The sequence below is a fragment of the Coregonus clupeaformis genome, chromosome 13 (assembly GCF_020615455.1).
Source record: "Coregonus clupeaformis isolate EN_2021a chromosome 13, ASM2061545v1, whole genome shotgun sequence".
Taxonomy (NCBI): Eukaryota; Metazoa; Chordata; class Actinopteri; order Salmoniformes; family Salmonidae; genus Coregonus; species Coregonus clupeaformis.
In genome coordinates this window covers 52,903,962-52,931,631 of record NC_059204.1, presented here as the reverse complement: position 1 = coordinate 52,931,631, position 27,670 = coordinate 52,903,962, and the positions used below count along the sequence as shown (strand labels likewise).

The window sequence follows — 27,670 nt, the reverse complement described above, 5'->3', positions numbered from 1 at the left end:
GAGAGAGAGAGAGAGAGAGAGAGAGAGAGAGAGAGAGAGAGAGAGAGAGAGAGAGAGAGAGAGAGAGAGAGAGAGAGAGAGAGAGAGAGAGAGCCCCAGGACAGCAGCACAATTAGACCCAACCAAATCATGAGAAAACAAAAATATAATTACTTGACACATTGAAAAGAATCAACAAAAAAACTCAGCAACCTAGAATGCTATTTGGCCCTAAACAGAGAGTACACAGTGGCAGACTACTTGACTCTGTGACTGAACCAAACTTAAGGAAAGCTTTGACTATGTACAGACTCAGTGAGCATAGCCTTGCTATTGAGAAAGGCCGCCGTAGGCAGACACGGCTCTCAAGAGAAGACAGGCTATGTACACACTGCACACAAAATGAGGTGGAAACTGAGCTGCACTTCCTAACCTCCTGCCAAATGTATGACCATATTAGAGACACATATTTCCCTCAGATTACACAGACCCACAAAGAATTAGAAAACAAACCCAATTTTGATAAACTCACATATCTATTGGGTGAAATACCACAGTGTGCCATCACAGTAGCAAGATGTGTGACCTGTTGCCACAAGATAAGGGCAACCAGTGAAGAACAAACACCATTGTAAATACAACCCATATTTATGTTTATTTATTTTCCCTGTTGTACTTTAACTATTTGCACATAATATGTCATTTGAAATGTCTTTATTATTTTTGAACTTTTGTGAGTGTAATGTTTACTGTACATTTTTGGTTATTTTTATGTAACTTTTGTTTATTATCTATTTCACTTGCTTTGGCAATGTAAACATATGTTTACCATGCCAATAAAGCCCTTGAAATTGAGAGAGAGAGAGTTTATTTATTTTCCCTTATTTTACTTCAACTATTTGCACATCGTTACAACACTGTATATAGACATACTATGACATTTGAAATGTCTTTATTCTTTTGGAACTTGTGTGAGTGTCATATTTACTGTTCACTTTTTATAGTTTATTTCACTTTTGTTTATCCATTTCACTTGCTTTGGCAATGTAAACATATGTTTCCCATGCCAATAAAGCCCCTTGAATTGAAGTGAGAGAGAGAGTGAGAGAGAGAGAACAGTCTATGACTAGGGTGGCTGGAGTCTTTGACTATTTTTAGGGCCTTTCTCTGACACCGCCTGGTATAGAGGTCCTCGATGGCAGGGAGCTCGGCCCCAGTGATGTACTGGGCCGTACGCACTACCCTCTGTGGCACCTTGCGGTCGAATGCCAAGCAGTTACCATACCAAGCGGTGATGCAGCCAGTCAAGATGTTCTCAATGGTGCAGCTATATAACGTTTTGAGGATCTGAGGGCCCATGCAGAATATGTTCAGCCTCCTGAGGGGGAAGAGACCATGATAATTCCTTAGTGATGTGGACATCGAGGAACTTGAATCTCTCGAACCGCTCCACTACAGCTCCATCGATGTGGATGGGGGCGTGCTCAGCCCTCTGTTTCCTGTAGTCCACGATCAGCTACTTTGTCTTGCTGACTTTGAGGGACAGATTGTTATCCTCTCACCACACTACCAGGTCACTGACCTCCTCCCTCGTCGTCGGTGATCAGGCCAACAACCATTGTGTCGTCAGCAAACGTAATGATGGTGTTGGAGTGGTGCGCGACCACGCAGTCGTGGGTGAACAGGGAGTACAGGAGGGGACTAAGCACGCACCCCTGAGGGGCACCCGTATTGAGGGTCAGCGTGGTGGATGTGTTGTTGCCTACCCTCACCACCTGGGGGCGGCCCGTCAGGAAGTCCAGGATCCAGTTGCAGAGGGAGGTGTTCAGTCCCAGGGTCCTGAGCTTAGTGATGAGCTAGGAGTGCACTATGGTGTTGAACGCTGAGCTATAGTCAATGAATAGCATTCTCACATAGGTGTTCGTCTTGTCCAGGTATGTAATATGTAACACTGTAAATACATCAGTTTATTATAAAAGCTCAAATGTTGATAAGAATACATGTCTTTGAAATGACAAAGTCATTTGTGGAATATTAGGTTTCTACATTGTGTGAAAGCGCTATTTTCCTATTGAGATAAACTACATTGAAAATCGTACTCAGTCTCTAAAAAAGTCAGGTTTGTGATGACAACATGCAAGAGATCTGTCATTCATTCATTGCTATTTAAAAAATATATATATTTCACCTTTATTTAACCAGGTAAGCCAGATGAGAACAAGTTCTCATTACAACTAAGACCTGGCCAAGATAAAGCAAAGCAGTGCGATAAAAACAACAACACAGAGTTACATATGGGGTAAACAAAACATAGTCAAAAATACAACAGAAAATATTTATACAGTGTGTGCGAATGTAGTAAGTTATGGAGGTAAGTCAATAAATAGGCCATAGTGCAAAATAGTTACAATTTCGTATTAACACTGGAATGATAGATGTGCAAAAGATGATGTGCAAATAGAGATACTGGGGTGCAAAATTAGCTAAATAAATAACAATATGGGTATGAGGTAGTTGGGTGGGCTAATTTCAGAATGGCTGTGTATAGGTGCAGTGATCGGTAAGCTGCTCTGACAACTGAAGCTTAAAGTTAGTGAGGGAGATAAGAGTCTCCAGCTTCAGCGAGTTTTGCAGTTCGTTCCAGTCATTGGCAGCAGAGAACTGGAAGGAATGGCGGCCAAAGGAGGTGTTGGCTTTGGAGATGACCAGTGAGATATACCTGCTGGAGCGCAGACTACGGGTGGGTGTTGCTATGGTGACCAGTGAGCTAAGATAAGACGGGGATTTGCCTAGCAGTGATTTATAGATGACCTGGAGCCAATGGGTTTGGCAACGAATATGTAGTGAGGGCCAGCCAACAAGAGCGTACAGGTCACAATGGTGGGTAGTATATGTGGCTTTGGTGACAAAACGGATGGCACTGTGATAGACTACATCTAATTTGCTGAGTAGAGTGTTGGAGGCTATTTTGTAAATGACATCGCCGAAGTCAAGGATCGGTAGGATAGTCAGTTTTACGAGGGCATGTTTGGCAGCATGAGTGAAGGAGGCTTTGTTGCGAAATAGGAAGCCGATTCTAGATCTAACTTTTGATAGGAGATGCTTAATGTGAGTCTGGAAGGAGAGTTTACAGTCTAACCAGACACCTAGGTATTTGTAGTTGTCCACATACTCTAGGTCAGACCCGCCGAGAGTAGTGATTCTAGTCGGGTGGGTGGGTGCAAGCAGCGTTCGGTTGAAGAGCATGCATTTAGTTTTATTAGTGTTTAAGAGCAGTTGGAGGCTACGGAAGGAGTGTTGTATGGCGTTGAAGCTCGTTTGGAGGTTTGTTAACATAGTGTCCAAAATGGTGTCGTCCGCATAGAGGTGGATCCGAGCGTCACCAGCAGCAAGAGCGACATCATTGATATACACAGAGAATAGAGTCGGCCCGAGAATTGAACCCTGTGGCACCCCCATAGAGACGGCCAGAGGTCCAGACAACAGGCCCTCCGATTTGACACATTGAACTCTATTTGAGAAGTAGTTGGTGAACCAGGCGAGGCAGTCATTAGAGAAACCAAGGCAATTTAGTCTGCTGATAAGAATACGGTGGTTGACAGAGTCGAAAGCCTTGGCCAGGTCGATGAAGACGGCTGCGCAGTACTGTCTTTTATCGATCACGGTTATAATATCGTTTAGGACCTTGAGCGTGGCTGAGGTGCACCCATGACCAGCTCAGAAACCGGATTGCATTGCGGAGAAGGTACGGTGGGATTCAAAATGGTTGGTGATCTGTTTGTTAACTTGGCTTTCAAATACTTTCGAAAGGCAGGGCAGGATGGACATATATGTCTGTAACAGTTTGGATCTAGAGTGTCACCCCCTTTGAAGAGGGGGATGACCGCGGCAGCTTTCCAATCTCTGGGGATCTCAGACGTTACGAAAGAGAGGTTGAACAGGCTAGTAATAGGGGTTGCGACAATTTCGGCGGCTAATTTTAGAAAGAAAGGGTCCAGATTGTCTAGCCCAGATGATTTGTAGGGGTCCAGATTTTTCAGCTCTTTCAGAACATCAGCTGTCTGAATTTGTGTGAAGGAGAAGCGGGGGGGGGCATGGGCAAGTTGCAGCGGAGGGTGCAGAGCTGGTGGCCGGGGTAGTGGTAGCCAGGTGGAAAGCATGGCCAGCCGTAGCAAAATGCTTGTTGAAATTCTCGATTATTTTAGATTTATCGGTGGTGACAGTGTTTCCTAGCCTCAGTGCAGTGGGCAGTTGGGAGGAACTGCTCTTATTTTCCATGGAATTTACAGTGTCCCAAAACTTTTTGGAGTTAGTGCTACAGGATGCAAATTTCTGTTTGAAAAAGCTAGCCTTTGCTTTCCTAACTGATTGTGTATATTGGTTCCTGACTTCCCTAAAAAGTTGCATATCGCGGGGGCTGTTCGATGCTAATGCTGTACGCCACTGGATGTTTTTGTGCTGGTCAAGGGCAGTCAAGTCTGAGGAGAACCAGGGGCTATATCTGTTCTTAGTTCTGAATTTTTTGAATGGGGCATGTTTATTTAAGATTGAGAGGAAAGCACTTTTAAAGAACAACCAGGCATCCTCTACTGATGGAATGGAGGTCAATAGCCATCCAGGATACCCGGGCCAGATCAATTAGAAATGCCTGCTCGCTAAAGTGTTTTAGGGAGCGTTTGACAGTGATGAGGGGTGGTCGTTTAACCGCGGACCCATTACAGACGCAGGCAATAAAGCAGTGATCGCTGAGATCCTGGTTGAAGACAGCGGAGGTGTATTTAGAGGGTACATTTGTTAGGATGATATCTATGAGGGTGCACTGTTAACAGATTTAGGGTTGTACCTGGTAGGTTCGTTGATAATTTGTGTGAGATTGAGGGCATCTAGTTTAGATTGTAGGTTGGCCGGGGTGTTAAGCATATCCCAGTTTAGGTCACCAAGCAGTACGAACTCTGAGGATAGATGGGGGGCAATCAGTTCACATATGGTATCCAGGGCACAGCTCTGGGCTGAGGGGGGTCTGTAGCAAGCGGCAACAGTGAGAGACTTATTTCTGGAAAGGTGGATTTTTAGAAGCAGAAGCTCAAACTGTTTGGGCACAAACCTGGAGAGTACGATAGAGCTCTGCAGGCTATCTCTACAGTAGATTGCAACCCCACCCCCTTTGGCAGTTCTATTTAGATGGAAAATGTTGTAGTTGGGGATGGAAATTTCTGAATTTTTGGTGGCCTTCCTAAGCCAGGATTCAGACACTGCTAGAACATCAGGGTTGGTGGAGTGTGCTGACGCAGTGAATAACTCAAACTTAGGGAGGAGGCTTCGAATGTTAACCTGCAAGAAACCAAGGCTTTTACGGTTACAGAAGTCAACAAATGATAACGCCTGGGGAGTAGGAGTGATACTGGGGGCTACAGGACCTGGGTTAATCTCTACATCACCAGAGGAATAGAGGAGGAGTAGAATAAGGATATGGCTAAAGGCTTTAAGTACTGGTCTTCTAGTGCGTTGGGTACAGAGAAAAAAAGGGGCAGACTTCCGGCCGTTGTAGAATAGATTCAGGGCATTATGTACAGATAAGGATATGGAAGGATATGAGTACAGTGGAGGTAAACCTAAGCGTTGAGTAACGATGAAAGAGATAGCATCACTGGAGGCACCGATTGAGTCTGTCTCCACGTGTATGGGGGTGGGGCAAAGGAGCTATCTAATGCAGGTTGAGCTGGGCTGGGGGATCTACAGTGAAATAGTACAATAAGAAATAACCGAAACAGCAATAAGCAAGGCATATTGACATGGGAGAGAGGCATAAAGCAATCACAGGTGTTATTCGAGAGAGCTAAGACAACAGCTGGTAATGGCGACAAAGTTTGGGCTGAGGCTAAACATAAACAGGATGCGGTACCGTAAAAAGGAACAGTCCAGCAGGCATCAGCTGTGCAGCTGAGTTATCATAAGGTCCGGTGAACAGCAATAGGAGAGTTCGGAGGTAGTTCGGGGGTTGCTATAGCACTGGCGAGAAAAGAGGCCACGGCTAGCGTGTGTTAGCGGGCCGGGGCTAGCAGATGGATCTTCGTGGTCGACGTCGTAACGGGAAGCATGTTGTAACCACATCAGACAATTTCGTCGGCAGACCAGTCGTGTTGGATCGGCGGGGCTCCGTGTCAACACTAGGAGGTCCCGTCCGGTTGACAGAGAGGTAGATAGCCGGGAGATGGGCCTGGCTCATCATTGATCTCCTGAAGAAGCTATCCCTTTTCCTTTCTTTCTGTGCCCCCAAATGTTTGGATATACTGGTAAAGTTACCAGGATGTTAGCTAGGTAGCCAATTATGTAACATGACTGAACAAAGTGGAACAAATGGTTAACGACGCGCAAGTAGTTGTAGAACGGCCCACAACATGGTTTATGAATGTAAAATGCGGTCTCGGCGATCCGCTATAGGAAGATACAAATGTTGCACCGATAATACGGGTCAGATCTTTTGACCTGTTTGGGCTAGAAGCAAGACGTTTTCGCTGTAGTAATGGTGCAACCATGACGCTAAAGAACCTACACTCACTTGTTTCTCTAGAGCACTCATAAATAACGGTACAGTGAAGCCTTGTCATTACAACAGTTATTTTTTTCATAGTCACACAGTGCTCCCCAAATAAAACTCCTAGTCGCACAGCAAAATATTTTGTTGCATATGCGACCAGATTGGTCGCACTTTAGAGCCCTGTCTACATCACATGGTTTGCCTTGCTTAGACGAAGGGTTACAGTGTAAATCCTATTACACATTCTACTGTACTGTCCCTAGTAACGCATTTCAACGAGTGTTGTAGTACTCGAGTCCAGGACTCGGACTCGAGTCCCGATTTTCATGACTTGTGACTCGACCATTGGTGACTCGGACTTGGACTCGCCTTCTTGTGACTTGTATTTGCACTTGGACTGGATAGGCTACTATGAAAAGCAGAATATTAGCAGCACTGGGTACACAGAGCAGCGAGGGTTCTGTTCTCTAGCTAGCAGTGGGAAGGTGGGCTGGAGATTGGGGTGTGAGCAGGTGGGTCTGGGCAGGTGTGATGTTGTTCATGTTTGTGTGCGTTTGTATGCTGTCGTTTGTATGTGTATGTTTTGTATTGAGTGTGGGCAGGCGACTCGCTTGCTTCCCAGTAACCACCAGTCACCAGCCTACTATTTAGCTTTGCCTGGTTAAGAAACAAACTGCTTTACAAAATTGAAAACAATAGTATTGAGTTTACAAGTAAAACAACAGTCTAGCTATTGCCCCTCTCTCCCCTTGAATATCGAAAAGTAGGCTTTCTTTGAATTTGTCGTTTCGCTCTACTCTCCCACTTCCCCCAGTCTCCCTTTAGTCTTCACTCTGGAATAGAAACACCTACACAAATATCAGTGGGCGATTACAAAAAAGTAGCTGAGACCCTGTTACTAATAGCAACATTTTAGCCACAGACTATTATGTGCTATCTGTCTAGTCTGTGTTTTTGTAAATGTGCAAAGATCAATAAAACATGCATTTATATATGGAATTGGCAACTCATTCTAATTCTGAGAAATAAGCATCTTCTTATCCAGGTAGGCCACTTGATATCAACATTAAACAGGCTATGTTGTTCAAACAGTTAGAGATAGACAGGAAGGGTGTATTCATAACAGTTAAACTGTTCTACCCTGTTAGCAAGCAAATAGATCCAAGTTGGCTAGACTTTAAATACTGTAGAAAGATTAGCTGGCTACTCACTAGCAGTTGGGATTGCTGCGATAGGAGAAAACTGAGGATGGATCAACAACATTGTAGTTACTCCACAATACTAACCTTATGAGATTTGTGTTACATTTTCTATAATGCCTGCTACCAGAAATTGGTCATTATTAGTGAATGCATTATGCTTGGTTCTGGAATTAATTTTTTACAAAAAGGGAATTTACATAGACAGTCTTGAAAGCCAGATAAGTGATTATTGCAAGAAAGCAGGTTAAACTATTTTGATAAAATAATTTAATTACAGGTGTGGAAAAGGTACCCAATTATCATACTTGAGTAAAAGTTAAGATATCTGAATAGAAAATGACTCAAGTAAAAGTGAAAGTCACCCAGCAAAATACTACTTGAGTAAAAGTTTACAAGTATTTGGTTTTAAATATACTTAAGTATCAAAAGTAAATGTAATTGCTAAAATATACTTATGTATCAAAAGTAAAAGTATAAATAATTTCACATTCTTTATATTAAGCAAACCAGACTGCACGATTTTCTTGTTTTTAAAATGTACGGATAGCCAGGGGCACACTCCAACACTCAGACATAATTTACAAAAGAAGCATTTGTGTTTAGTGAGTCCGCCAGTTCAGAGGCAGTAGGGATGATCAGGGATGTTCTCTTGATAAGTTGTCACGTTCGTTGAGTACAGGATTGGATCAAGGTGCAGCGTGGTATGCGTACATGTTCGTTTAGTGAATAAACACCAAACAAAACAACAAAAGCAACGTAACGTGAAGTTCTCAAGGCTAACATCAAACAAGCCAAACACACAGAAACAAGATCCCACAACATAGGTAGGCAACATGGCTGCCTAAGTATGATCCCCAATCAGAGACAACGATCGACAGCTGCCTCTGATTGGGAACCACACCCGGCCAACATAGATCTACAATATCTAGATCTTACACATAGAAATTCACACCCTGACCAAACCAACTAAAGAAAACCAGGCTCTCAAGGCCAGGGCGTGACAGTACCCCCCCAAAGGTGCGTACTCCGGCCGCACCAACCTGACTCATTAGGGGAGGGTCCGGGAGGGCCTTCAGCCTCGGTGACGTCGTCTCCCTTTCTGCCTCCCCGTTGCACCCCAGGTCCGGTCTGGACCTCGGCGCGATGCTTCCCCTCTCAGTCCTCCCACGATGCACCAAGCCCTGTCTGGACCCTGGTGTGGGAGGCCCTGACCCTGGAGAGGGGCTGACGTCTGGGCCTGGACCGGCAATCCTCCCGTGATGCACCAAGCCCTGTGTGGACCCTGGTGTGGGAGGCCCCGATCCTGGAGAGGGGTTGACGTCTGGTTCTGGAGTGGAGCCGCTGACCGGAGCTGAACTGGGCACCGGTGGAGCGGACTGCTCTGGCTCTGGACTGGAGCAGCTGACCAGAGCTGGACTAGGCACCGGTGGAGCGGACTGCTCTGGCACTGGAGTGGAGCAGCTGACCGGAGCTGGACTGGGCAGCGGTGGCGTGGACTGCTCTGGCACTGGAGTGGAGCAGCTGACCGGAGCTGGACTGGGCACCGGTGGAGCGGACTGCTCTGGCACCAGCCGTACCGGTCTGGGGACACGCACCACTGGTCTGGTGCGAGGAACAGGCACGGGCCGCACCGGGCTGGGAACACCCACCACTGGTCTGGTGCGAGGAGCAGGCACGGGCCGTGCCGGACTGGATACACGCACCCCTGGTTTGGTGCAGGGAGCAGGTACGGGCCGTACTGGACTGGATACACGCACCACTGGTTTGGTGCGAGGAGCAGGTACGGGCCGTACCGGGCTGGGGAGGCGCACTGGTGACACAGTGCGTAGAACTGGCGCAGGATATACTGGACCGTGGAGGCGCACTGGAGGTCTGGAGCGTAAAGCTGGCAAAACCCGTCCTGGCTGGATGCCCACTTTCGCACGGCACGTGCGGGGCGCTGGCACAGGACGCACTGGGCTGTGAAGGCGCACTGGCAACACAGTGCGTATCTCCGCATAACCTGGTTCCACAATGAACACACGCTCCTTACAGCGAGTGCGGGTAGCTGGCTCTGCTAACCTCTGATCTAACGACTGAGCTCTCTGCTGCTGGAGGGTTAATTCCTCTCTCAGCTTCTCTTGTTGCCTGGCCAGCTCCTCTCCCTGTGAAACCATTGACTCCTTCTCCCTAAGGGCCTCCTGCAGCACCTCCTCTTGAAGGGAGCCCCCGTAAAGTGGTTGCCTCTTCTATCAGAGTGCTAATCTGCAGGTCTCTCGGAGCCTCCTGCTGCTTAGCCAACCACCCTGTGTGCCCCGCCCAAACATTCTTTTATTAGGGTTGCCTCTCGGGCTTCCTTAGCGGTCGGCACCGTTGGCGTCACCGTTGATCCTCTCCTACCTGGGCTTCTACCTTCGCCCAGGGTCCTTTACCTGCAAAAATCTCCTCCCAAGACCACGTCTTCCCCACCTGTGTACAGGGTGTTTGCTCCTCCTGTCCACGCTGCTTGGTCCGTTGGTGGTGGGATCTTCTGTCACGTTCGTTGAGTACAGGATTGGACCAAGGTGCAGCGTGGTTTGCGTACATGTTCGTTTATTGAATAAACACCGAACAAAACAACGTGACGTGACGTTCTCAAGGCTAACATCAAACAAGCCACACACACAGAAACAAGATCCCACAACATAGGTAGGCAACATGGCTGCCTAAGTATGATCCCCAAACAGAGACAACGATCGACAGCTGCCTCTGATTGGGAACCACACCCGGCAAACATAGATCTACAATATCTAGATCTTACACATAGAAATTCACACCCTGACCAAACCAACTAAAGATAAAACCGGGCTCTCAAGGCCAGGGCGTGACATAAGTGGACCATTTTCCTGTCCTGCTAAGCATTAGAAATGTAACTACTTTTGTGTGTCAGGGAAAATGTATGGAGTAAAAAGTACATTATTTTCTTTAGGAATGTAGTGGAGTAAAAGTAAAAGTTGTCAAAAATATAAATAGTAAAGTACAGATACCAAAAAAAACGACTTAAGTAGTACTTCAAAGTACTTTTACTTAAGTACTTTACACCACTGTTAAATTATTAGTGGATCTTATGGTTGAAAGTTTATATGTAGCCTATGTGTAATTTTACAAGTCCTGAATTCATTAGATTATTCCCGACTGTTTGAAATGCAGTGTATTGACCTTTAATTAGTTTTCTATTCCTAAACAAACCACACAGACACGAAACACATCAATCCAGAAACAATGACAACAAACGTAGCCTATCAATGTTGTTATGCTGAAGAAAACAATAAGAACTGCCTACTTTGAAAGTGAAAGTAGGCCTTTAACTATGGATATTGGTTAAAATAACATTCTCAAGTGTGCTGGAAACAATATTAGATATTGCAGAACTTGTGGTCAAGTCCTTCAGTTACTCACTTTTAGTTTCGCTTTATTTTACAAACAACCCAGCTAGCACATAATGTTCTAAGAACCATATGTTTCTTAGTTGGGAATTTCAGTAGGCCTACTTCAGTATGTTTCCTACAGGTTTCCTCATGGTTTTATATAAGTCAAGTTCTCAGAATGTTCAGAGAACGTTAAGAAACAACATTCTTCTGTGGGAATTTCAGTACTTCAGCAGAGTTTTCTGCAGGTTTCCTCATGTTTCTATTTAAAGTCATGTTCTCAGAACATTCAGAAAATGTTCCATGAAAACCTTAGTAATGTTCAAAGAACATTGTAAGAATGTTATTTAAAAACATATACACTAAACTGTCTATCTTGTTAAGTGTGTTCAGGTGTGTGGGCCGCACCCAATAATTGGCCACACTTGAACATAATGAGTGCTTGTTTCCTTTGAAATGGGGTCTGTTTTAATAGACAAAAATGTACATCTTTGTATGAGTTTTAAAAAATGGCACACTAGCTCCTTCCTGGTGGTGCAGTGGACTAGTTCCTTGGTTAAAGAACAGAAGATTATAGGTTGGAATCTCACTGAAGTGCCACAATAAAAAATAAATGTGTTTGCGTGATTAATGCCTAACCAAACCTATCGGTGCTTGGAATTCAAAACAATTAAACTAAGCTAGCAGCGTTATTGGAAGTCTTATTGAAACATTCAGTGAAACTTTTAAGGAAGTTATTAAAAAAGTTCAAAAAAATACTATAATTTCTGTTCTATAGTAAACCATAGTAAAACGTTCTCAGAACCTCCCTGCAACCTAATAATGTATGTTCCCAGAACAGGCAAAACTTTCACTTCCATTCACAGAACATTTAAAAGTTAAGTTTTACTGGTCAGGAAACGTTTGGCTTAGTTCCCAGAACCAATGGAACAAACCAAAAAGTACGTTCCCACAACTTCTAAGGCACCAAATGTGCTAGCTGGGAAGTGACACAAAAAGTAGCCAGACAATAAGCATATCACAATAAGTAAGAGACGTCAATGTAAACAAAGTAACAACCTTTGATGTATACCTAATAATTACTCGGTATTTAATATCAAAGCGCAACTTTTCATCTCCATTTTACTACGTCATCGTTGGGAAACTCACCTTTACAACATGGGATATCCTATGAGATGTGCAGCCGTCTTACGATCCCCTACAGTAAAGTCCCCTGGAGTTTCTGTGTACTGTGACTAGATACTGTCCGGTCCTTTTGTGTAGTCCATTTGAAATCAGTTTTAATTGCAACGCCAGGGTTGTGGGTTCGATTCCCACGGGGGGCAAGTATGAAAAACGTAAGCACTCACTAACTGTAAGTAGCTCTGGATAAGAGTGTTCGCTAAATGACTAAAATGTAAATGTAAATGTTAATATAAGTCCACCCGGAGTGCGATGTCTGATGTCGCCCCTTGGCGCCCCTGTCTTCGCGCGTCTCAGCGGTCGTGCATATAACAGTGCATATAACAGGAGAGTAGGCACTGCACTGTATGAGTAGACTAGGCTATACCTAATCGAGATCAGTTTACTTCGAACAGCTCCTTCCCCTCTCACCAGAATAAACTAAACTTTTAAAGAATCACTTACTCGTCCTCTGGATATGATCTGTAGATAGTATTGTCGGATACTGAGTGCGCATCACAGGCGGAGCGCGGGAGCCACCTTCAGGATTTACCAGAAAAGAGCACTTCATTCTGGAGGCCTATAAACATAACTTTTATCTGTTAAATGTAGGGGCCTATGTCTATCCTATTTAAATATATTGCACACACACTTTATTTATGTTTTCTTTGTGGTTAACCATGCGCAAAAGTGTTATAAATGCATGAAGATGGTGTTTAACGAATTATTTTTTTTTAAAGTACAAAATATTGTGTGAGCAATTACCTACAAAATATAATCTTTATGATCACTTTTATTAGGATGTACAAAACAACTGTAGGTCTAGGCTACTAAAGCTATGGTTCTCAGTCAGAGTCGCATCCTCAGCTCAGCGGCTATTCGCCAACAAGTAAACTTCCTCAAACTTCACCAAAGCGGTTTCATACACTTCCTATCCTCTCCTCTCCGCAAATGAAGCGACTTCCTTTATAACGCAACTCCTCCCGCCCGGCTGACAACACAAGACAACGAAGATCCATCCGCTCCTCCGGCGCCCTACCAATTCTGCCACAGAGAGAGAGAGGAGGAAGGACTATGTTAGGTGAGTTTTTGACCCAAGACTCCTTACTTATTATACCGCATCGGAAATGAACAGGCTGGGACTACTAGACCTTTTAAAACTATGTAGTTTAGCCTAATGCTGCGAGTTATTCCACAACAAGTTTTGTCTGGCTTCCCAGAAACTCTACAGGGTTTGACTCCGAGATGTCCAGCTTTCTGTCTGGAGTCTCTCCATTATCATTTAGACGTTTGCTATAGGCTAGCATCAGTTATTATTTGTCTCTGCGATGTGATTATAGGTTATTGTGTTTTACTCATAAGAAAGTTGATTGAGGGACCAACCACTCCCTAAGAATGTGGACATGTCTTCTACACTCACTTGTTTACGGGTGTTCTGTGTGTGTGTGTGTGTACGCGTGAGTGCTAGTGCATGTGCGTGTGTGGTTTTCAGTAATCTGTATCATATCCTATCACCAGAAACAGATGTGAAATCATTCATAGAACAGTCACTCAGACAATCACAGTTTGATGGTTTCATGTTATGTAGCAATAGAGTGAAATGACTGACTTTACACCAAAATGTCACTAAGTACTTTTCCTTGCACCACCCACCCTCCAATATATATTATCTGTCTGTATACTCCAATACTGTTATTTCAGTATGGTGGTGGTGGTATTTTCATACTTTACTAGTGATTTCTCTCCTCGAACAGTTAGGTGGGGTTCGATACCTGAAACCTTTTGTGGGGAGGGAATGAGGGAGGTAAGGAGGGAGGTAAGGAGGGAGGGAAGGAGGTAAGGAAGAAGGGAATATTGAGTTCTGTGTTTGGACAGCTGGTTGTCTGACAGCTCAGTCCTCAATGGTTTTAACAGCCACCAAGAGGTGTTAATAAAACATTATAACACACTTATAAGATATACATATACACACCCACCAGTTGATGTCTGCCTGGGCCACATACAATATAAAGTACATATGTTTTAAAGGGGCAATCCGGGATTGGTATCTATTTTGTGACTTGCTAGATAGATAACCATTGTATATAGCCATTGTTGTTTTTCGAATCCCGGATTGCCCCTTTAACCGCTAGTCACTTTGGATGAGTAAATGGTTGCTAAATGACCATATTGTTGTCGTGATAACCCACAGCTCATAGAGTAGACTTTGACAGCTGACCCAACTAGGCCTATCCCTCAGGACATCTAGCCCTTCCTGTTTCATTTTCTCAAACCACTAGTTCACTCTCCTGGGGCCTCGCCTAGGGCCTCGCTTGTAAATGCTGTGAACTACACACACACATGCACGCACACACATTCCCAGTTTAAAGTGCTGCCTCTCTCTTTCTCTCTCTCCGAATGTTTCTTTTCCTTTCATTGTCACATCTGACAGTCTCCTCTGTGTCTCTCTCTTTCCACTCTGCATCCTCTCTATCTCTCTCTCTTTCCTTCCCTCTCTCACTCTGACTGTAGTTTAGTGCTGCTGGGGAGTGTTAGAATGTGTAACATGCTTACTAGATCGGGCATGCGTGTGCGCCATCGCGTGAATGTTGATTTTGTCCATCCACACCAGATGCGATCAAGACACTCAGGTTGAAATAACAAAATGAACTCTGAACCAACTACACTATATATACCAAAGTATGTGGACACCTCTTCAAATGAATGTATTCGGCTATTTCTGCTTCTTCTTCTTCTTCTTCTTCTTCTTCTTCTGTGGACTTTACATGACGGTTGGCAACCAATTTTAAGGGGCATTACCATCACCAACTGGTTTGGAGTGTGGACCTCAGTTCAACTTTCAATCACCCACGTGGATATACAGTGAGGGAAAAAAGTATTTGAGTATTTTCTCAATCAGAAAGATTTCTGGCTCCCAGGTGTCTTTTATACAGGTAACGAGCTGAGATTAGGAGCACACTCTTAAAGGGAGTGCTCCTAATCTCAGCTTGTTACCTGTATAAAAGACACCTGTCCACAGAAGCAATCAATCAATCAATCAGATTCCAAACTCTCCACCATGGCCAAGACCAAAGAGCTCTCCGAGGATGTCAGGGAAGATTGTAGACCTACACAAGGCTGGAATGGGCTACAAGACCATCGCCAAGCAGCTTGGTGAGAAGGTGACAACAGTTGGTGCGATTATTCACAAATGGAAGAAACACAAAATAACTGTCAATCTCCCTCGGCCTGGGGCTCCATGCAAGATCTCACCTCGTGGAGTTGCAATGATCATGAGAACGGTGAGAAATCAACCCAGAACTACACGGGAGGATCTTGTCAATGATCTCAAGGCAGCTGGGACCATAGTCACCAAGAAAACAATTGGTAACACACTACGCCGTGAAGGACTGAAATCCTGCAGCGCCCGCAAGGTCCCCCTGCTCAAGAAAGCACATATACAGGGCCCATCTGAAGTTTGCCAATGAACATCTGAATGATTCAGAGGAGAACTGGGTGAAAGTGTTGTGGTCAGATGAGACCAAAATGGAGCTCTTTGGCATCAACTCAACTCGCCGTGTTTGGAGGAAGAGGAATGCTGCCTATGACCCCAAGAACACCATCCCCACTGTCAAACATGGAGGTGGAAACATTCTGCTTTGGGGGTGTTTTTCTGCTAAGGGGACAGGACAACTTCACCGCATCAAAGGGACGATGGACGGGGCCATGTACCGTCAAATCTTGGGTGAGAACCTCCTTCCCTCAGCCAGGGCATTGAAAATGGGTCGTGGATGGGTATTCCAGCATGACAATGACCCAAAACACACGGCCAAGGCAACAAAGGAGTGGCTCAAGAAGAAGCACATTAAGGTCCTGGAGTGGCCTAGCCAGTCTCCAGACCTTAATCCCATAGAAAATCTGTGGAGGGAGCTGAAGGTTCGAGTTGCCAAATGTCAGCCTCCAAACCTTAATGACTTGGAGAAGATCTGCAAAGAGGAGTGGAACAAAATCCCTCCTGAGATGTGTGCAAACCTGGTGGCCAACTACAAGAAACGTCTGACCTCTGTGATTGCCAACAAGGGTTTTGCCACCAAGTACTAAATCATGTTTTGCAGAGGGGTCAAATACTTATTTCCCTCATTAAAATGCAAATCAATTTATAACATTTTTGACATGCGTTTTTCTTGATTTTTGTTGTTGTTATTCTGTCTCCTTCTGTTCAAATAAACCTACCATTAAAATTATACACTGATCATGTCTTTGTCAGTGGGCAAACGTACAAAATCAGCAGGGGATCAAATACTTTTTTCCCTCACTGTATACTCCTAAAAAACAATGAGGAGATGGGAGAGGCGGTATTTTGAACGCGTCAAGCATCCAAAATAGAACCAAGCGCGTGAGCAGTTTGGATTAAATGATTATTTTGCAATGCTCGCGCACGCAACGCGGGCGGTGTGGTCAGCATGTAACGTGCTGAATAGACAAGGTACGCACGTGCATCCGTGTGCGCCATCGTGCGCATGTTGATTTTGTCCATCCACACCAGGCGCGATCAGGACACGCAGGTTGAAATATCAAAACGAACACCGAACCACATATATGAATTTGGGGACAGGTCAAAACGCATGAAACATTCATGGCCATTTAGCTAGCTAGCTTGCTGTTGCTAGCTAATTTGTCCTGGGATATACACATTGGGTTGTTATTTTACCTGAAATGCACAAGGTACTCTACTCTGACAATTAATCCACAGATTCTAGTAATCTCTCCTCCTTCAGTCTTCTTTTTCGTCTTCTTCTGACTTTATATGGCGATTGACAACCAACTTTAAGGTGCATTACCACCACCAACTGGACTGGAGTGTGGACCTCAGTTCAGCTTTCAATCACTCACGTGGGTATATGCTCCTAAAAACCAATGAGGAGATTGGAGAGGCGGGACTTGCAGCATGTCACACGTCAAAAATAGAACCATGTTATATTTTAGCGCCTGGCTACGCAGACGCTCGTTGACGCGCGCAAGCAGTTTGGATGAAATGATTGAATAACATGTATGTGTACATTTATTTTGCAATGCTTGCGCACCCAACGCAGGCGGTGTGGTCAGTATGTAAGTGGTAATGTAACGTCCTGTCTCACTTCTCCTTTCACCACTCTCTTTCGATGAAGTTGTAATCTGCGGTGAGGAGGACGTGTGAGGTTCTGAGTGAGCTTCTTTACCATGGCACCCTATTCCCTATATGGGTCATTCTACAGAAGTGGTGCAAATTGGGGGTTGATTTTATTTTGCATTTATATCCTATTTTTCCCCAAACGTTCAGAACACATGTCTTCCAACATACACTACCGGTGTAAAGTCCTGGGATATAAATGGCTGGCCATGCTTTCCACCTGGCTACCACTACCCCGGTCACCAGCTCTGCACCCTCCGCTGCAACTTGCCCATGCCCCCTGTTTGTCATTGAACCTCCAAACGAGCTTCAATGCCATACAACCCTCCTTCCGTAGCCTCCAACTGCTCTTAAACACAAGTAAAACTAAATGCATGCTCTTCAATCGTACACTGCTGGCACCCGCCCACCTGACTAGAATCACTACTCTCGACGGGTCTGACCTAGAGTATGTGGACAACTACAAATACCTAGGTGTCTGGTTAGACTGTAAACTCTCCTTCCAGACTCACATTAAGCATCTCCAATCCAAAGTTAAATCTAGAATCAGCTTCCTATTTCACAACAAAGCCTCCTTCACTCATGCTGCCAAACATGCCCTTGTAAAACTGACTATCCTACCGATCCTTGACTTCGGCGATGTCATTTACAAAATAGCCTCCAACACTCTACTCAGCAAATTGGATGTAGTCTATCACAGTGCCATCTGTTTTGTCACCAAAGCCCCATATAAAACCCACCACTGTGACCTGAACGTTCTTGTTGGCTGGTCCTCACTACATATTCGTCGCCAAACCCACTGGCTACAGGCCATCTATAAATCACTGTTAGGCAAATCCCCGCCTTATCTTAGCTCATTGGTCACCATAGCAACACCCACCCGTAGTATGCGCTCCAGCAGGTATATCTCACTGGTCATCCCCAAAGCCAACACCTCCTTTGGCTGCCATTCCTTCCAGTTCTCTGCTGCCAATGACTGGAACGAACTGCAAAAATCTCTGAAGCTGGAGACTCTTATCTCCCTCACTAACTTTAAGCATCAGTTGTCAGAGCACCTTACCGATCACTGCACCTGTACACAGCCCATCTGAAATTAGCCCACCCAACTACCTCATCCCCATATTGTTATTTATTTTGCTCATTTGCACCCCAGTATCTCTATTTGCACATCTATCATTCCAGTGTTAATACTAATTGTAATTATTTTGCACTATAGCCTATTTATTGCCTTACCTCCATAACTTGCTACATTTGCACACACTGTATATATATTGTCTGTTGTATTTTTGACTTTATAGTTTGTTTTACCCCATATGTAACTCTGTGCTGTTGTTTTTATAATAATAATATAATAATATGCCATTTAGCAGACGCTTTTATCCAAAGCGACTTACAGTCATGCGTGCATAAATTTTTTTTTTGTGTATGGGTGGTCCCGGGGATCGAACCCACTACCTTGGCGTTACAAGCGCCGTGCTCTACCAGCTGAGCTACAGAGGACCACAGTTTTTATCGCACTGCTTTGCTTTATCTTGGCCAGGTCGCAGTTGTAAATGAGAACTTGTTCTCAACTGGCTTACCTGGTTAAATAAAGGTTAAATAAAAATGTTTTTAAAGATTGAGCTGTTCTTGCCATAATATGGACTTGGTCTTTTACCAAATAGGGATATCTTCCCCCCCCCTCACCTTGTCACAACACAACTGATTGGCTCAAATGCATTAAGAAGGAAATAAATTCCACAAATTAACTTTTAAGAAGGCACACCTGTTAATTGAAATACATTCCAGGTGACTACCTCATGAAGCTGGTTGAGAGAATGCCAAGAGTGTGCAAAGCTGTCATCAAGGCAAAGGGTGGCTATTTGAAGAATCACAAATATAAAATATATTTTGATCTCAAATATAAAATATATTTTGATTTGTTTAACACTTTTTTGGTTACTACATGATTCCATATGTGTTATTTCATAGTTTTGATGTCTTCACTATTATTCTACAATGTAGAAAATTGTAAAAATTAAGAAAAACCCTTGAATTAGTAGGTGTGTCCAAACTTTTGACCGGTATTGTATGTCAGGTAGACATATATATTACTCACACACTTTGTTTGTATTTGAAATATTTCCTTACCACCCCACCAGATTTGTCACTACCGAAACTTTGTGAAACAGTTGTCATAAAGGGAGAACCATGCACAGTAGTGATCATTTTGATTAACCTTCTATTACAGATTAATTGTAGAAATTGTATTTGCATACTAAATTAACAAAATAGTAAAACATGATTTTGAACCAGATTTTCAAAACCTTTACATTTAATTTTGAGAATTATAATCTCTATTGTTCTCTGTAAAATGTTCAATGTTGATTGTAGGAATCTGAAACTTGTTGATTGATTGAATTACTTATGCATCTAATTAATTATGTTGTTAGATGCAAGGATTGGAACCAGTTCATGGAACAGAACCAAAAACAGACAAGGAACAGACCGGGAACGAAAATGATCCATACTGTTCCAGAACATACCATTATTTTAAAAGCATGTAAATCGGATAATAACATTATTTTACATTCCAGTCCCACAAAAAAACGCCATTGAACTCTAGAGCAGTGGAAACGTGTTCTCTGGAGTGATGAATCACGCTTCACCACCTGGCAGTCCGACGGACTAATCTTGTTTTGGCGGATGCCAGGAGAACACTACCTGCTCCAATGCATAGTGCCAACTGTAAAGTTTGGTGGAGGAGGAATAATGGTCTGGGGATGTTTTTCATGGTTCAGGCTAGGCCCCTTAGTTCCAGTGAAGTGAAATCTTAACGATACAGCATACAATGACATTCTAGACGGTTCTGTGCTTCCATCTTTGTGTCAACAGTTTGGGGAAGGCCCTTTCCTGTTTCAGCATGACAATGCCCCTGTGCAGAAAGCAAGGTCCATACAGAAATGGTTTGTCAAGATCGGTGTGGAAGAACTTGACTGGCCTGCACAGAGCCTCAACCCCATCAAACACCTTTGGGATGAATTGGAACGCCAACTGCGAACCAGGCCTAATCGCCCAACATCAGGGGGGCATGAGGGGTCGGCAGGGGGACTTTAAATGTACTCTTGAAAGTTGTAATAGTAGAATGCACAAGGTGTAATTACGAAATTGGGTAGTGCAACATCAGTTCCTCTTGTCATGTCAGTCATTGCATACCTTAGACAGCTATTTCTAACTTGCCAGACATGTCCAGATCAACTAGCCCATGTCAGCTAATGTTTATTTATTTAGTTTTTTTAGCCCATAGATATTGTTGTCATTTTTTTGTCACTCAATTATCACATGAATACACATTAGACATGGCAAAAAGTATAGAATTGCAAGAAAGTGTGCTTTAAAACTGCAAACATTTCTTTGCACCCCATGACAAGATCTGTAGAATTGAAGGAAATAAGCTTTAAACCTGCAACATTCTCTCCACCAACAAGAGGGGTGTGAACAGTTTGTATCATGAACAGTGTTTGTGCCCATTGTGTGTTCCACAATGCTGGGGGCCCCAAGTTAAAACGTTTTGGTACTTTAGATAATCCTTCATATATAAGATGTTGGGTAGTGACACATCTTAAAAATACATGAAGATTTACTAACTTGCTCACTCATTTTCTACTAAATGTTTGCAGACAGACTACTCACCATGTGGCCATGCTGGAGAGGGGTGCAATCCCACCACCTGGTGATATTTGTAGGGGTGTGGCTGAAGGCACATTCTACAGTCTTTTAATATGTGTGTTTCGGTAGAGACATTAAAAGGTGGGACAGCATTTTTTAGAGAAAGATGTTTAAAAATAAACAAATCTACTAATTAGATCAGTATCTTTCAATGTATTAATAGCACAACTCAAGATGTTCTATTGAAATATTAATGTAAAAAAAAAAAGAATCCTTCATTGCTTTCTTAAAAAAAAAGAAGTTTAGGAGTCAGAGTTTGGGACACCTCTCAATAGAAATAGGTGTTCAAACAATTACATTGTACTATATTCATTTAACAATATGTTTGTTATTGCCTTGGATTGAATTAGAACATATCATGATGTAAATCAATTTTCTAAATTGTTTATTTGGGCTGGGACTGCAATTTGCACCACTTCTGTAGAATCACCCATATAGTGCACTACTTTTGATGAGCTAGGGCCCGTAGTAAAGAAGCTCACAGGGCTCTGGTCAAAAGTAGTGCACTGCATAGGGAATAGGTGACATTTGGGATGCACCCAATTAAATCAGCATTATGGGGAAACGTAATCCTTCTCCACATGATTGGCAGAAGACCAGTGGGCCTGGGTCACGCATAGCGGATAGTGATTGACAGGCATGAGACCCCAGCAATAAGGCCTGTTCTGATTGGTCTGCAGGCTACAGTGACCTCAGTGGGTCACACCCCGAGGGGAGGTGGGGCTGACTGCCTGTTTCCCTGGAGACTGGGTGAAGTCACTGTATCTAAACATCTGGACAGAGCGAGAGAGAGAGAGATGAGGGGGTGAGAGAAAAATATGATTGATAGAGAAGGAGAGCGAGAGGGAGATGAGGAGAGAAACATACAGACATAGCAAGAGAGAGATAGACATGAGTCTGTATCTCATGTAAAGTAAATCATTCTAATTTTATCCGTTTGCGCTCTATGGGAGGATGTGGCTCAGTGTGTGTGTTTGTGTGCGTGCGTTCCACAGAGCTGAAGCCCATTGGCTGAACCCCCTGAACCCAGGATAACATCTCTGTTTTGTTTGGATCCCGTTTCCTTGTGTACTCTTCATTTACATAAACACAAATACTGTGGAACTAACAACACTGTTTCTCTCTCTGTCTCTCTTTGTGTCTCCTCTCTTTCTCTCTCTCTCTGTCTGTCTGTCTGTCTGTCTGTCTGTCTTGGTCTCTGTCCGTCTCTGTCTGTCTGTCTGTCTCTAATCTCTTTCTAATTTAAATTCAAATTCACTATGCTTTAATGGCATGACTGACAAGGTCAATGTTGCCAAAGAGAAGTGATACACATAACAATTATGAAAACAACAGCGACAACAATAGGAATAGTAGCTATAATACTAAAAGTCTCTATCTCTGTCTGTGTCTCTGTTTCTGTATGTCTCTTTCTCTCTTGTCTCTTTTGGTCTCTGTCTCCTCTTTGTCCTGGACTAAAAAGCATGCTCAATGAAGAATCTCTATTGAAAGTGTTTTATAGTCCAGGACTAGGCTTAATCTGTGTCCGGGAAAACTGGCCCTTATGTCTGATTCCTTTACAGTCCTCTAACCCTCAGCTGTTTACTGATACGTAGGTATATAAGCATGATCTGTACCCCCCCATGATACAGTACTTTCACCCATCCGGTCTTCCTATCTCTCTATGCAAATAAAATCAGTGAGTAGGGGCTAGAGTAGTGTTTCCCAATCCTGGTACTGGGAACCCAAAGGGGTGCACAATGTTGTTGATTTGTTACTTCTAGGGAAAAAAACGAAAATGTGCATCTGTTTGGGTCCCCAGGACCAGGATTGGGAAACATCGGGCTAAGGGAACGGTGAAGGAACCGAAATAGAATGGGACCTAAGTGTGTGTTATGTCTGTGTGCTCCAGCAGGTTGCTGAGGGGTGAGAGTTGAGGGGTCGGCAGCGCAGCAGGCATGCAGAGCATTAAGTGTGTAGTGGTGGGCGACGGCGCTGTAGGGAAGACCTGTCTGCTCATCTCGTACACAACTGGAGCCTTCCCTAAGGAATACATACCCACCGTGTTTGACAATTACAGCAGCCAGGTACTGTGTATGTGTTTGTTTGTGTATGTATGTGTTTTTACACCTGTGTGGGTGTGTGTGTTTATACCTGCCTGCATGTGTGTGTTCCCTGTGTGTGTCTGTTTACTTACCTGTGTGTGTCTACTCCCCTGTGTGTGCGTTTACGGCCCTGTGTGTGTGTCTTACACCTGTGTGTTTGTGTGTTCCAGGTGACAGTAGACGGGCGCTCCATCAGTCTGAACCTGTGGGACACGGCGGGTCAGGAGGAGTACGACCGCCTGAGGACCCTGTCATACCCTCAGACAAACATCTTCATCATCTGCTTCTCCATCTCCAGTCCCGCTTCATATGAGAACGTCAAACACAAGTGGCACCCAGAGGTCAGTGTGTGTGTGTTTGTCTGTGGGTTTATTACATGTTGTGTGTGTGTGCATGCTTGCGTGTAAATGTCTGTGTTTACACATGTCAAAGGTTTGGACACACCTACTCATTCAAGAGTTTTCTTTATTTTTACTATTTTCTACATTGTAGAATAATAATGAAGACATCAGAACTATGAAATAATACATATGGAATCATGTAGTAACCCAAAAAGTGTTAAACAAATCAAAATATATGTTATATTTGAGATTCTTCAAATAGCCACCCTTTGCCTTGATGACAAGGTCACCTGGAATGCATTTCAATTAACAGATGTGCCTTCTTAAAAGTTAATTTGTGGAATTTCTTTCCTTCTTAATGCGTTTGAGCCAATCAGTTGTGTTGTGACAAGGTAGGGGGTTATACAGAAAATAGCCCTATGTGGTAAAAGACCGAGTCCATATCATGGCAAGAACAGCTCAAATAAGCAAAGAGAAACGACAGTCCATCATTACTTTAAGACATGAAGGTCAGTCAATACGGAAAGTTTCAAGAACTTTGAAAGTTTCTTCAAGTGCAGTCGCAAAAACCATCAAGCGCTATGATGAAACTGGCTCTCATGAGGACCGCCACAGCAGGAATGGAAGACCCAGAGTTACCTCTGCTGCAGAGGATAAGTTCATTAGAGTTACCAGCTTCAGAAATTGCAGCCCAAATAAATGCTTCACAGAGTTCAAGTAACAGACACATCTCAACATCAACTGTGTGAATCAGGCCTTTATGGTCAAATTTCTGCAAAGAAACCACTACTAAATGACACCAATAAGGAGAAGAGACCTGCTTGGGCCAAGAAACACGAGCAATGGACATTAGACCGGTGGAAATTTGTCCTTTGGTCTGGAGTCCAAGTTTGAGATTTTTGGTTCAAACCGCTGTGTCTTTCTGAGACGCGGTGTGGGTAAACGGTGATCTCTGCATGTGTATTTCACACCGTAAAGCATGGAGGAGGTGATGTGATGGTGTGGGGGTGCTTTGCTGGTGACACTGTCTGTGATTTATTTAGAATTCAAGGCACACTTAACCAGCATGGCTAGCACAGCATTCTGCAGCGATATGCCATCCCATCTGGTTTGGGCTTAGTGGGACTATAATTTGTTTTTCAACAGGAAAATGGCCCAACACACCTCCAGGCTGTGTAAGGGCTATTTTACCAAGAAGGAGAGTGATGGAGTGCTGCATCAGATGACCTGGCCTCCACAATCCCCTGACCTCAACCCAATTGAGATGGTTTGGGATGAGTCGGACCGCAGAGTGAAGAAAAAGCAGCCAACAAGTGCTCAGCATATGTGGGAACTCCTTCAAGACTGTTGGAAAAGCATTCCAGGTGAAGCTGGTTGAGAGAATGCCAAGAGTGTGCAAAGCTGTCAACAAGGAAAAGGGTGGCTATTTGAAGAATCTCAAATATAAAATATATTTTGATTTGTTTAACACTTTTTTGGTGACTACATGATTTCATAGTTTTGATGTCTTCACTATTATTAATAAAGAAAAACCCTTGAAAAGTAGGTGTGTCCAAACTTTTGACTGGTACTGTATGTGTGTGTGTGTACCCACAGGTGTCCCACCACTGCCCCGGTGTGCCTGTCCTCCTGGTAGGCACTAAGAGCGACCTGCGGAACGACGAGGAGACCCAGCGCAAGCTGAAGGAGCAGAGCCAATCTCCTGTCACGCATCACCAGGGGGCGGGGCTGGCCCGTCAGATCCACGCCGCCCGCTACCTGGAGTGCTCCGCCCTCAACCAGGATGGGATCAAAGAGGTGTTTGCTGAAGCCGTCCGAGCATTCCTCAACCCCCACCCCACCACCAGCAAGAGGTCCTGTAGACTACTGTAGAGAGGGAGGGAGGGAGAGGAGGGGAAGGGAAGGAGAGAGGGAGAGAGAGAGTGGTTTAGGGAGATAGAGAGGAAGAGAGCGGAGTGTAAAGGAGGGGTAAATAGACAGATGTTCACTGAGGCCATCCGGGCCTTCTTCAACCCCCAGCGCACCACTAGCAAGAGGTCCTGTAGGCTACTGTACAGAGAGAGAGAGAGAGAAAGGGAGGTGGGAAGAGGGAGAGAGGGACAGTGGGACAGAGGGAGAAAGAGAGAGCGAGAGAGAGAGAGAGGGGTAAAGAGAGAGAGGAAAGAAGGGTGGCTAGCTAGATGAAGAGATAGAAGGGGGTGGGCAGTTGAAACTGAAAAACTTACTGCAACAATGGAAATAATATGAATGTACATAATTCAGTTACATGTAAATATGACAGGAGAACAGTATTCTCTTTTCCCTCAGTGACCGACGAGCCTTACTATTGGGAAGAGGGAGGGGCAACTGTACTCTTCAAATAACGAATTACAGTGGTCTGCTTTCATGGACACTTGGGCAGTCCTGATAGGCCAGAGCAGTGTCACTCAATGGCTTTACCAGAGACTGATTGGTCTGTGATGGTGGCGCCTGCTTTCTCTTCCCACCCCCTGACCCTCGTCTCGTTTCGTCTTCTTCCCGCTGTAGAGCTCAGTAGAACTAAAGCATATTGAGAAATATCATGATGAGCCATGCCTTTTTCCGACTAATATTTGTTTGTAAATCAAAAATGTGCCATGTGTGTTGACGCTGGCTGCCTCTGTTCAGGCCAGAGGTTAGAGGTCACAGATGAAGCTGGGGACCTGAGAGGTTGTCCCCCAAAAGTTGTGAAACCTTTTTTCCTTTCTTCCACAACCACTGATCTTCCTTTATATCTTCCCCTATGTCATAACCCCTTCTGTGTTTGCAGCCCTGAGTGGTATACTACGAAGTAAGCTAGATCTACTCAGGCTTTTATAAAGCTAGCCAACTTCAGTTAGCTTCACGTTCCATCGTACTACGACGGTGGATATTGCTCGTCCGCATGCCGTTAACTCTAGCCGGCTTGTAACTGCGCGTGCATGTCGCACATGGCTAGTCGAATGCCAAACTCTTCATTGAGACAATGCGGAATCATCAATCCATGGGCGAGCAGTGCCACATTTTCATTTGTGCCGAAATCAAAATGAAATTGAAGTTATCTTGCACATTTCAGCAGGCTAGGGTGTGAAATAGGCTTTAAGCCATCTTTATTTTATTACTAATCGTTAATGTTACTTTTGGTGTGCTTTGGTGTGCTCATCAATGCACAAGCACCTTTTTCTATCTGTGGAACAGCTTGTTGCCATAGCCATAGCCATATAATCCAGTTTTTTGGTTTTCGAAACTTTTAACCTGGTAATTTGACTGTTACACTCATGGTAACCTAACGTAGCAGGCGTAAAATAAATTACTGGTCTTGACAATAAGAAGAAAAAACTGTTCAACCAATCCAATAAATGTGGAGGAGTTAAGATGGAGTGTCGTGCTGTTAATAACGTCTAAAAGCGGAAGTCGCGCCACAGGCTCTCTTTCCAGTTCCCCTGAAAATCAGAACATCCAGCTGTTGAGGACTCGACAGAGGCTACATTCATGGGTACACTAGCAATGGCTGCCAGTCTTCACTTGAATGGGCACTGCCATCTATGGATTATATGTCTATGGTTGGTTGTCTTTCGCAAATTTCAAAATACAATTGCACAAACATACAGTTTGGAAAGCAAATACTGTCATTACTAAATGTGTCGTGATGGGTGTTAAAAAATAAAACTATTTAGACACAAAAAACATTTTATTAATGTAATATTTAATCAATCGTCTTCCTCAAATGAAGGGGATAATAACACAATCTTTAAAGAGAGGGAGGGTATCTGATTTCATTGGTCCTCAACTCGAGGCTCAGACACTTCATTCAGGATAAATGGAGTACGCCCTGAGTTAGCCTGCAGGTTAGACACAGCTTGAGTCCAGAGTCTCTTTGCTACAGGAAGTAATCCTCCTACTGAGGTTCACAACGAGGCAGGGAGCCATTTCCACTTCCCCCCTCACTTCCTGTCTGCCTGTATACCTTCCAGACCATTCCAGCAGTGGAATGTTTACAGACCACCCTCCGTCCCCCTCCCCTCTCCTTTCATTCGCTCTTCTCCCCTCCTCTTTGCGCCTCTCCTCTTTCCCCCCCCTCTCCTTTCCCCTGTTCTCCTACCCTATGCCTCCCTTCACCATTAC

General features: G+C 44.1%; 2 protein-coding genes across 5 annotated transcripts in view; one reads left to right on the top strand and one right to left on the bottom strand.

Moving 5' to 3' along the window:
• LOC121579736 (stromal interaction molecule 1) overlaps positions 1 to 12,788 on the bottom strand; it is a 142,215-nt gene extending 129,427 nt beyond the window's left edge. For both annotated transcript variants that reach the window (XM_041894586.2, XM_041894587.2), the window contains exon 1: positions 12,255 to 12,788. The gene's annotated coding sequence lies outside the window, so the exon portion shown is untranslated. The remainder of the gene's footprint in view (positions 1 to 12,254) is intronic.
• A 405-nt stretch (positions 12,789 to 13,193) lies between these two features.
• LOC121579735 (rho-related GTP-binding protein RhoG) lies at positions 13,194 to 27,113 on the top strand. Of its 3 annotated transcripts, XM_041894585.2 has the most exons (5): positions 13,194 to 13,347; positions 23,015 to 23,189; positions 23,378 to 23,548; positions 25,145 to 25,345; positions 25,856 to 27,113. In XM_041894585.2, exons 2-5 carry the CDS (start codon positions 23,061 to 23,063, stop codon positions 25,856 to 25,858), a joined length of 504 nt encoding a protein of 167 aa, XP_041750519.1. In that variant the 5' UTR covers positions 13,194 to 13,347; positions 23,015 to 23,060; the 3' UTR covers positions 25,859 to 27,113. The 3 variants fall into 3 exon arrangements, with proteins under 3 accessions (XP_041750519.1, XP_041750517.1, XP_041750518.1); XM_041894583.2 differs by having other exon boundaries at positions 13,197 to 13,347; positions 25,145 to 27,113; XM_041894584.2 differs by having other exon boundaries at positions 13,198 to 13,347; positions 23,018 to 23,189; positions 25,145 to 27,113.
• Positions 27,114 to 27,670: the final 557 nt, after the last annotated feature.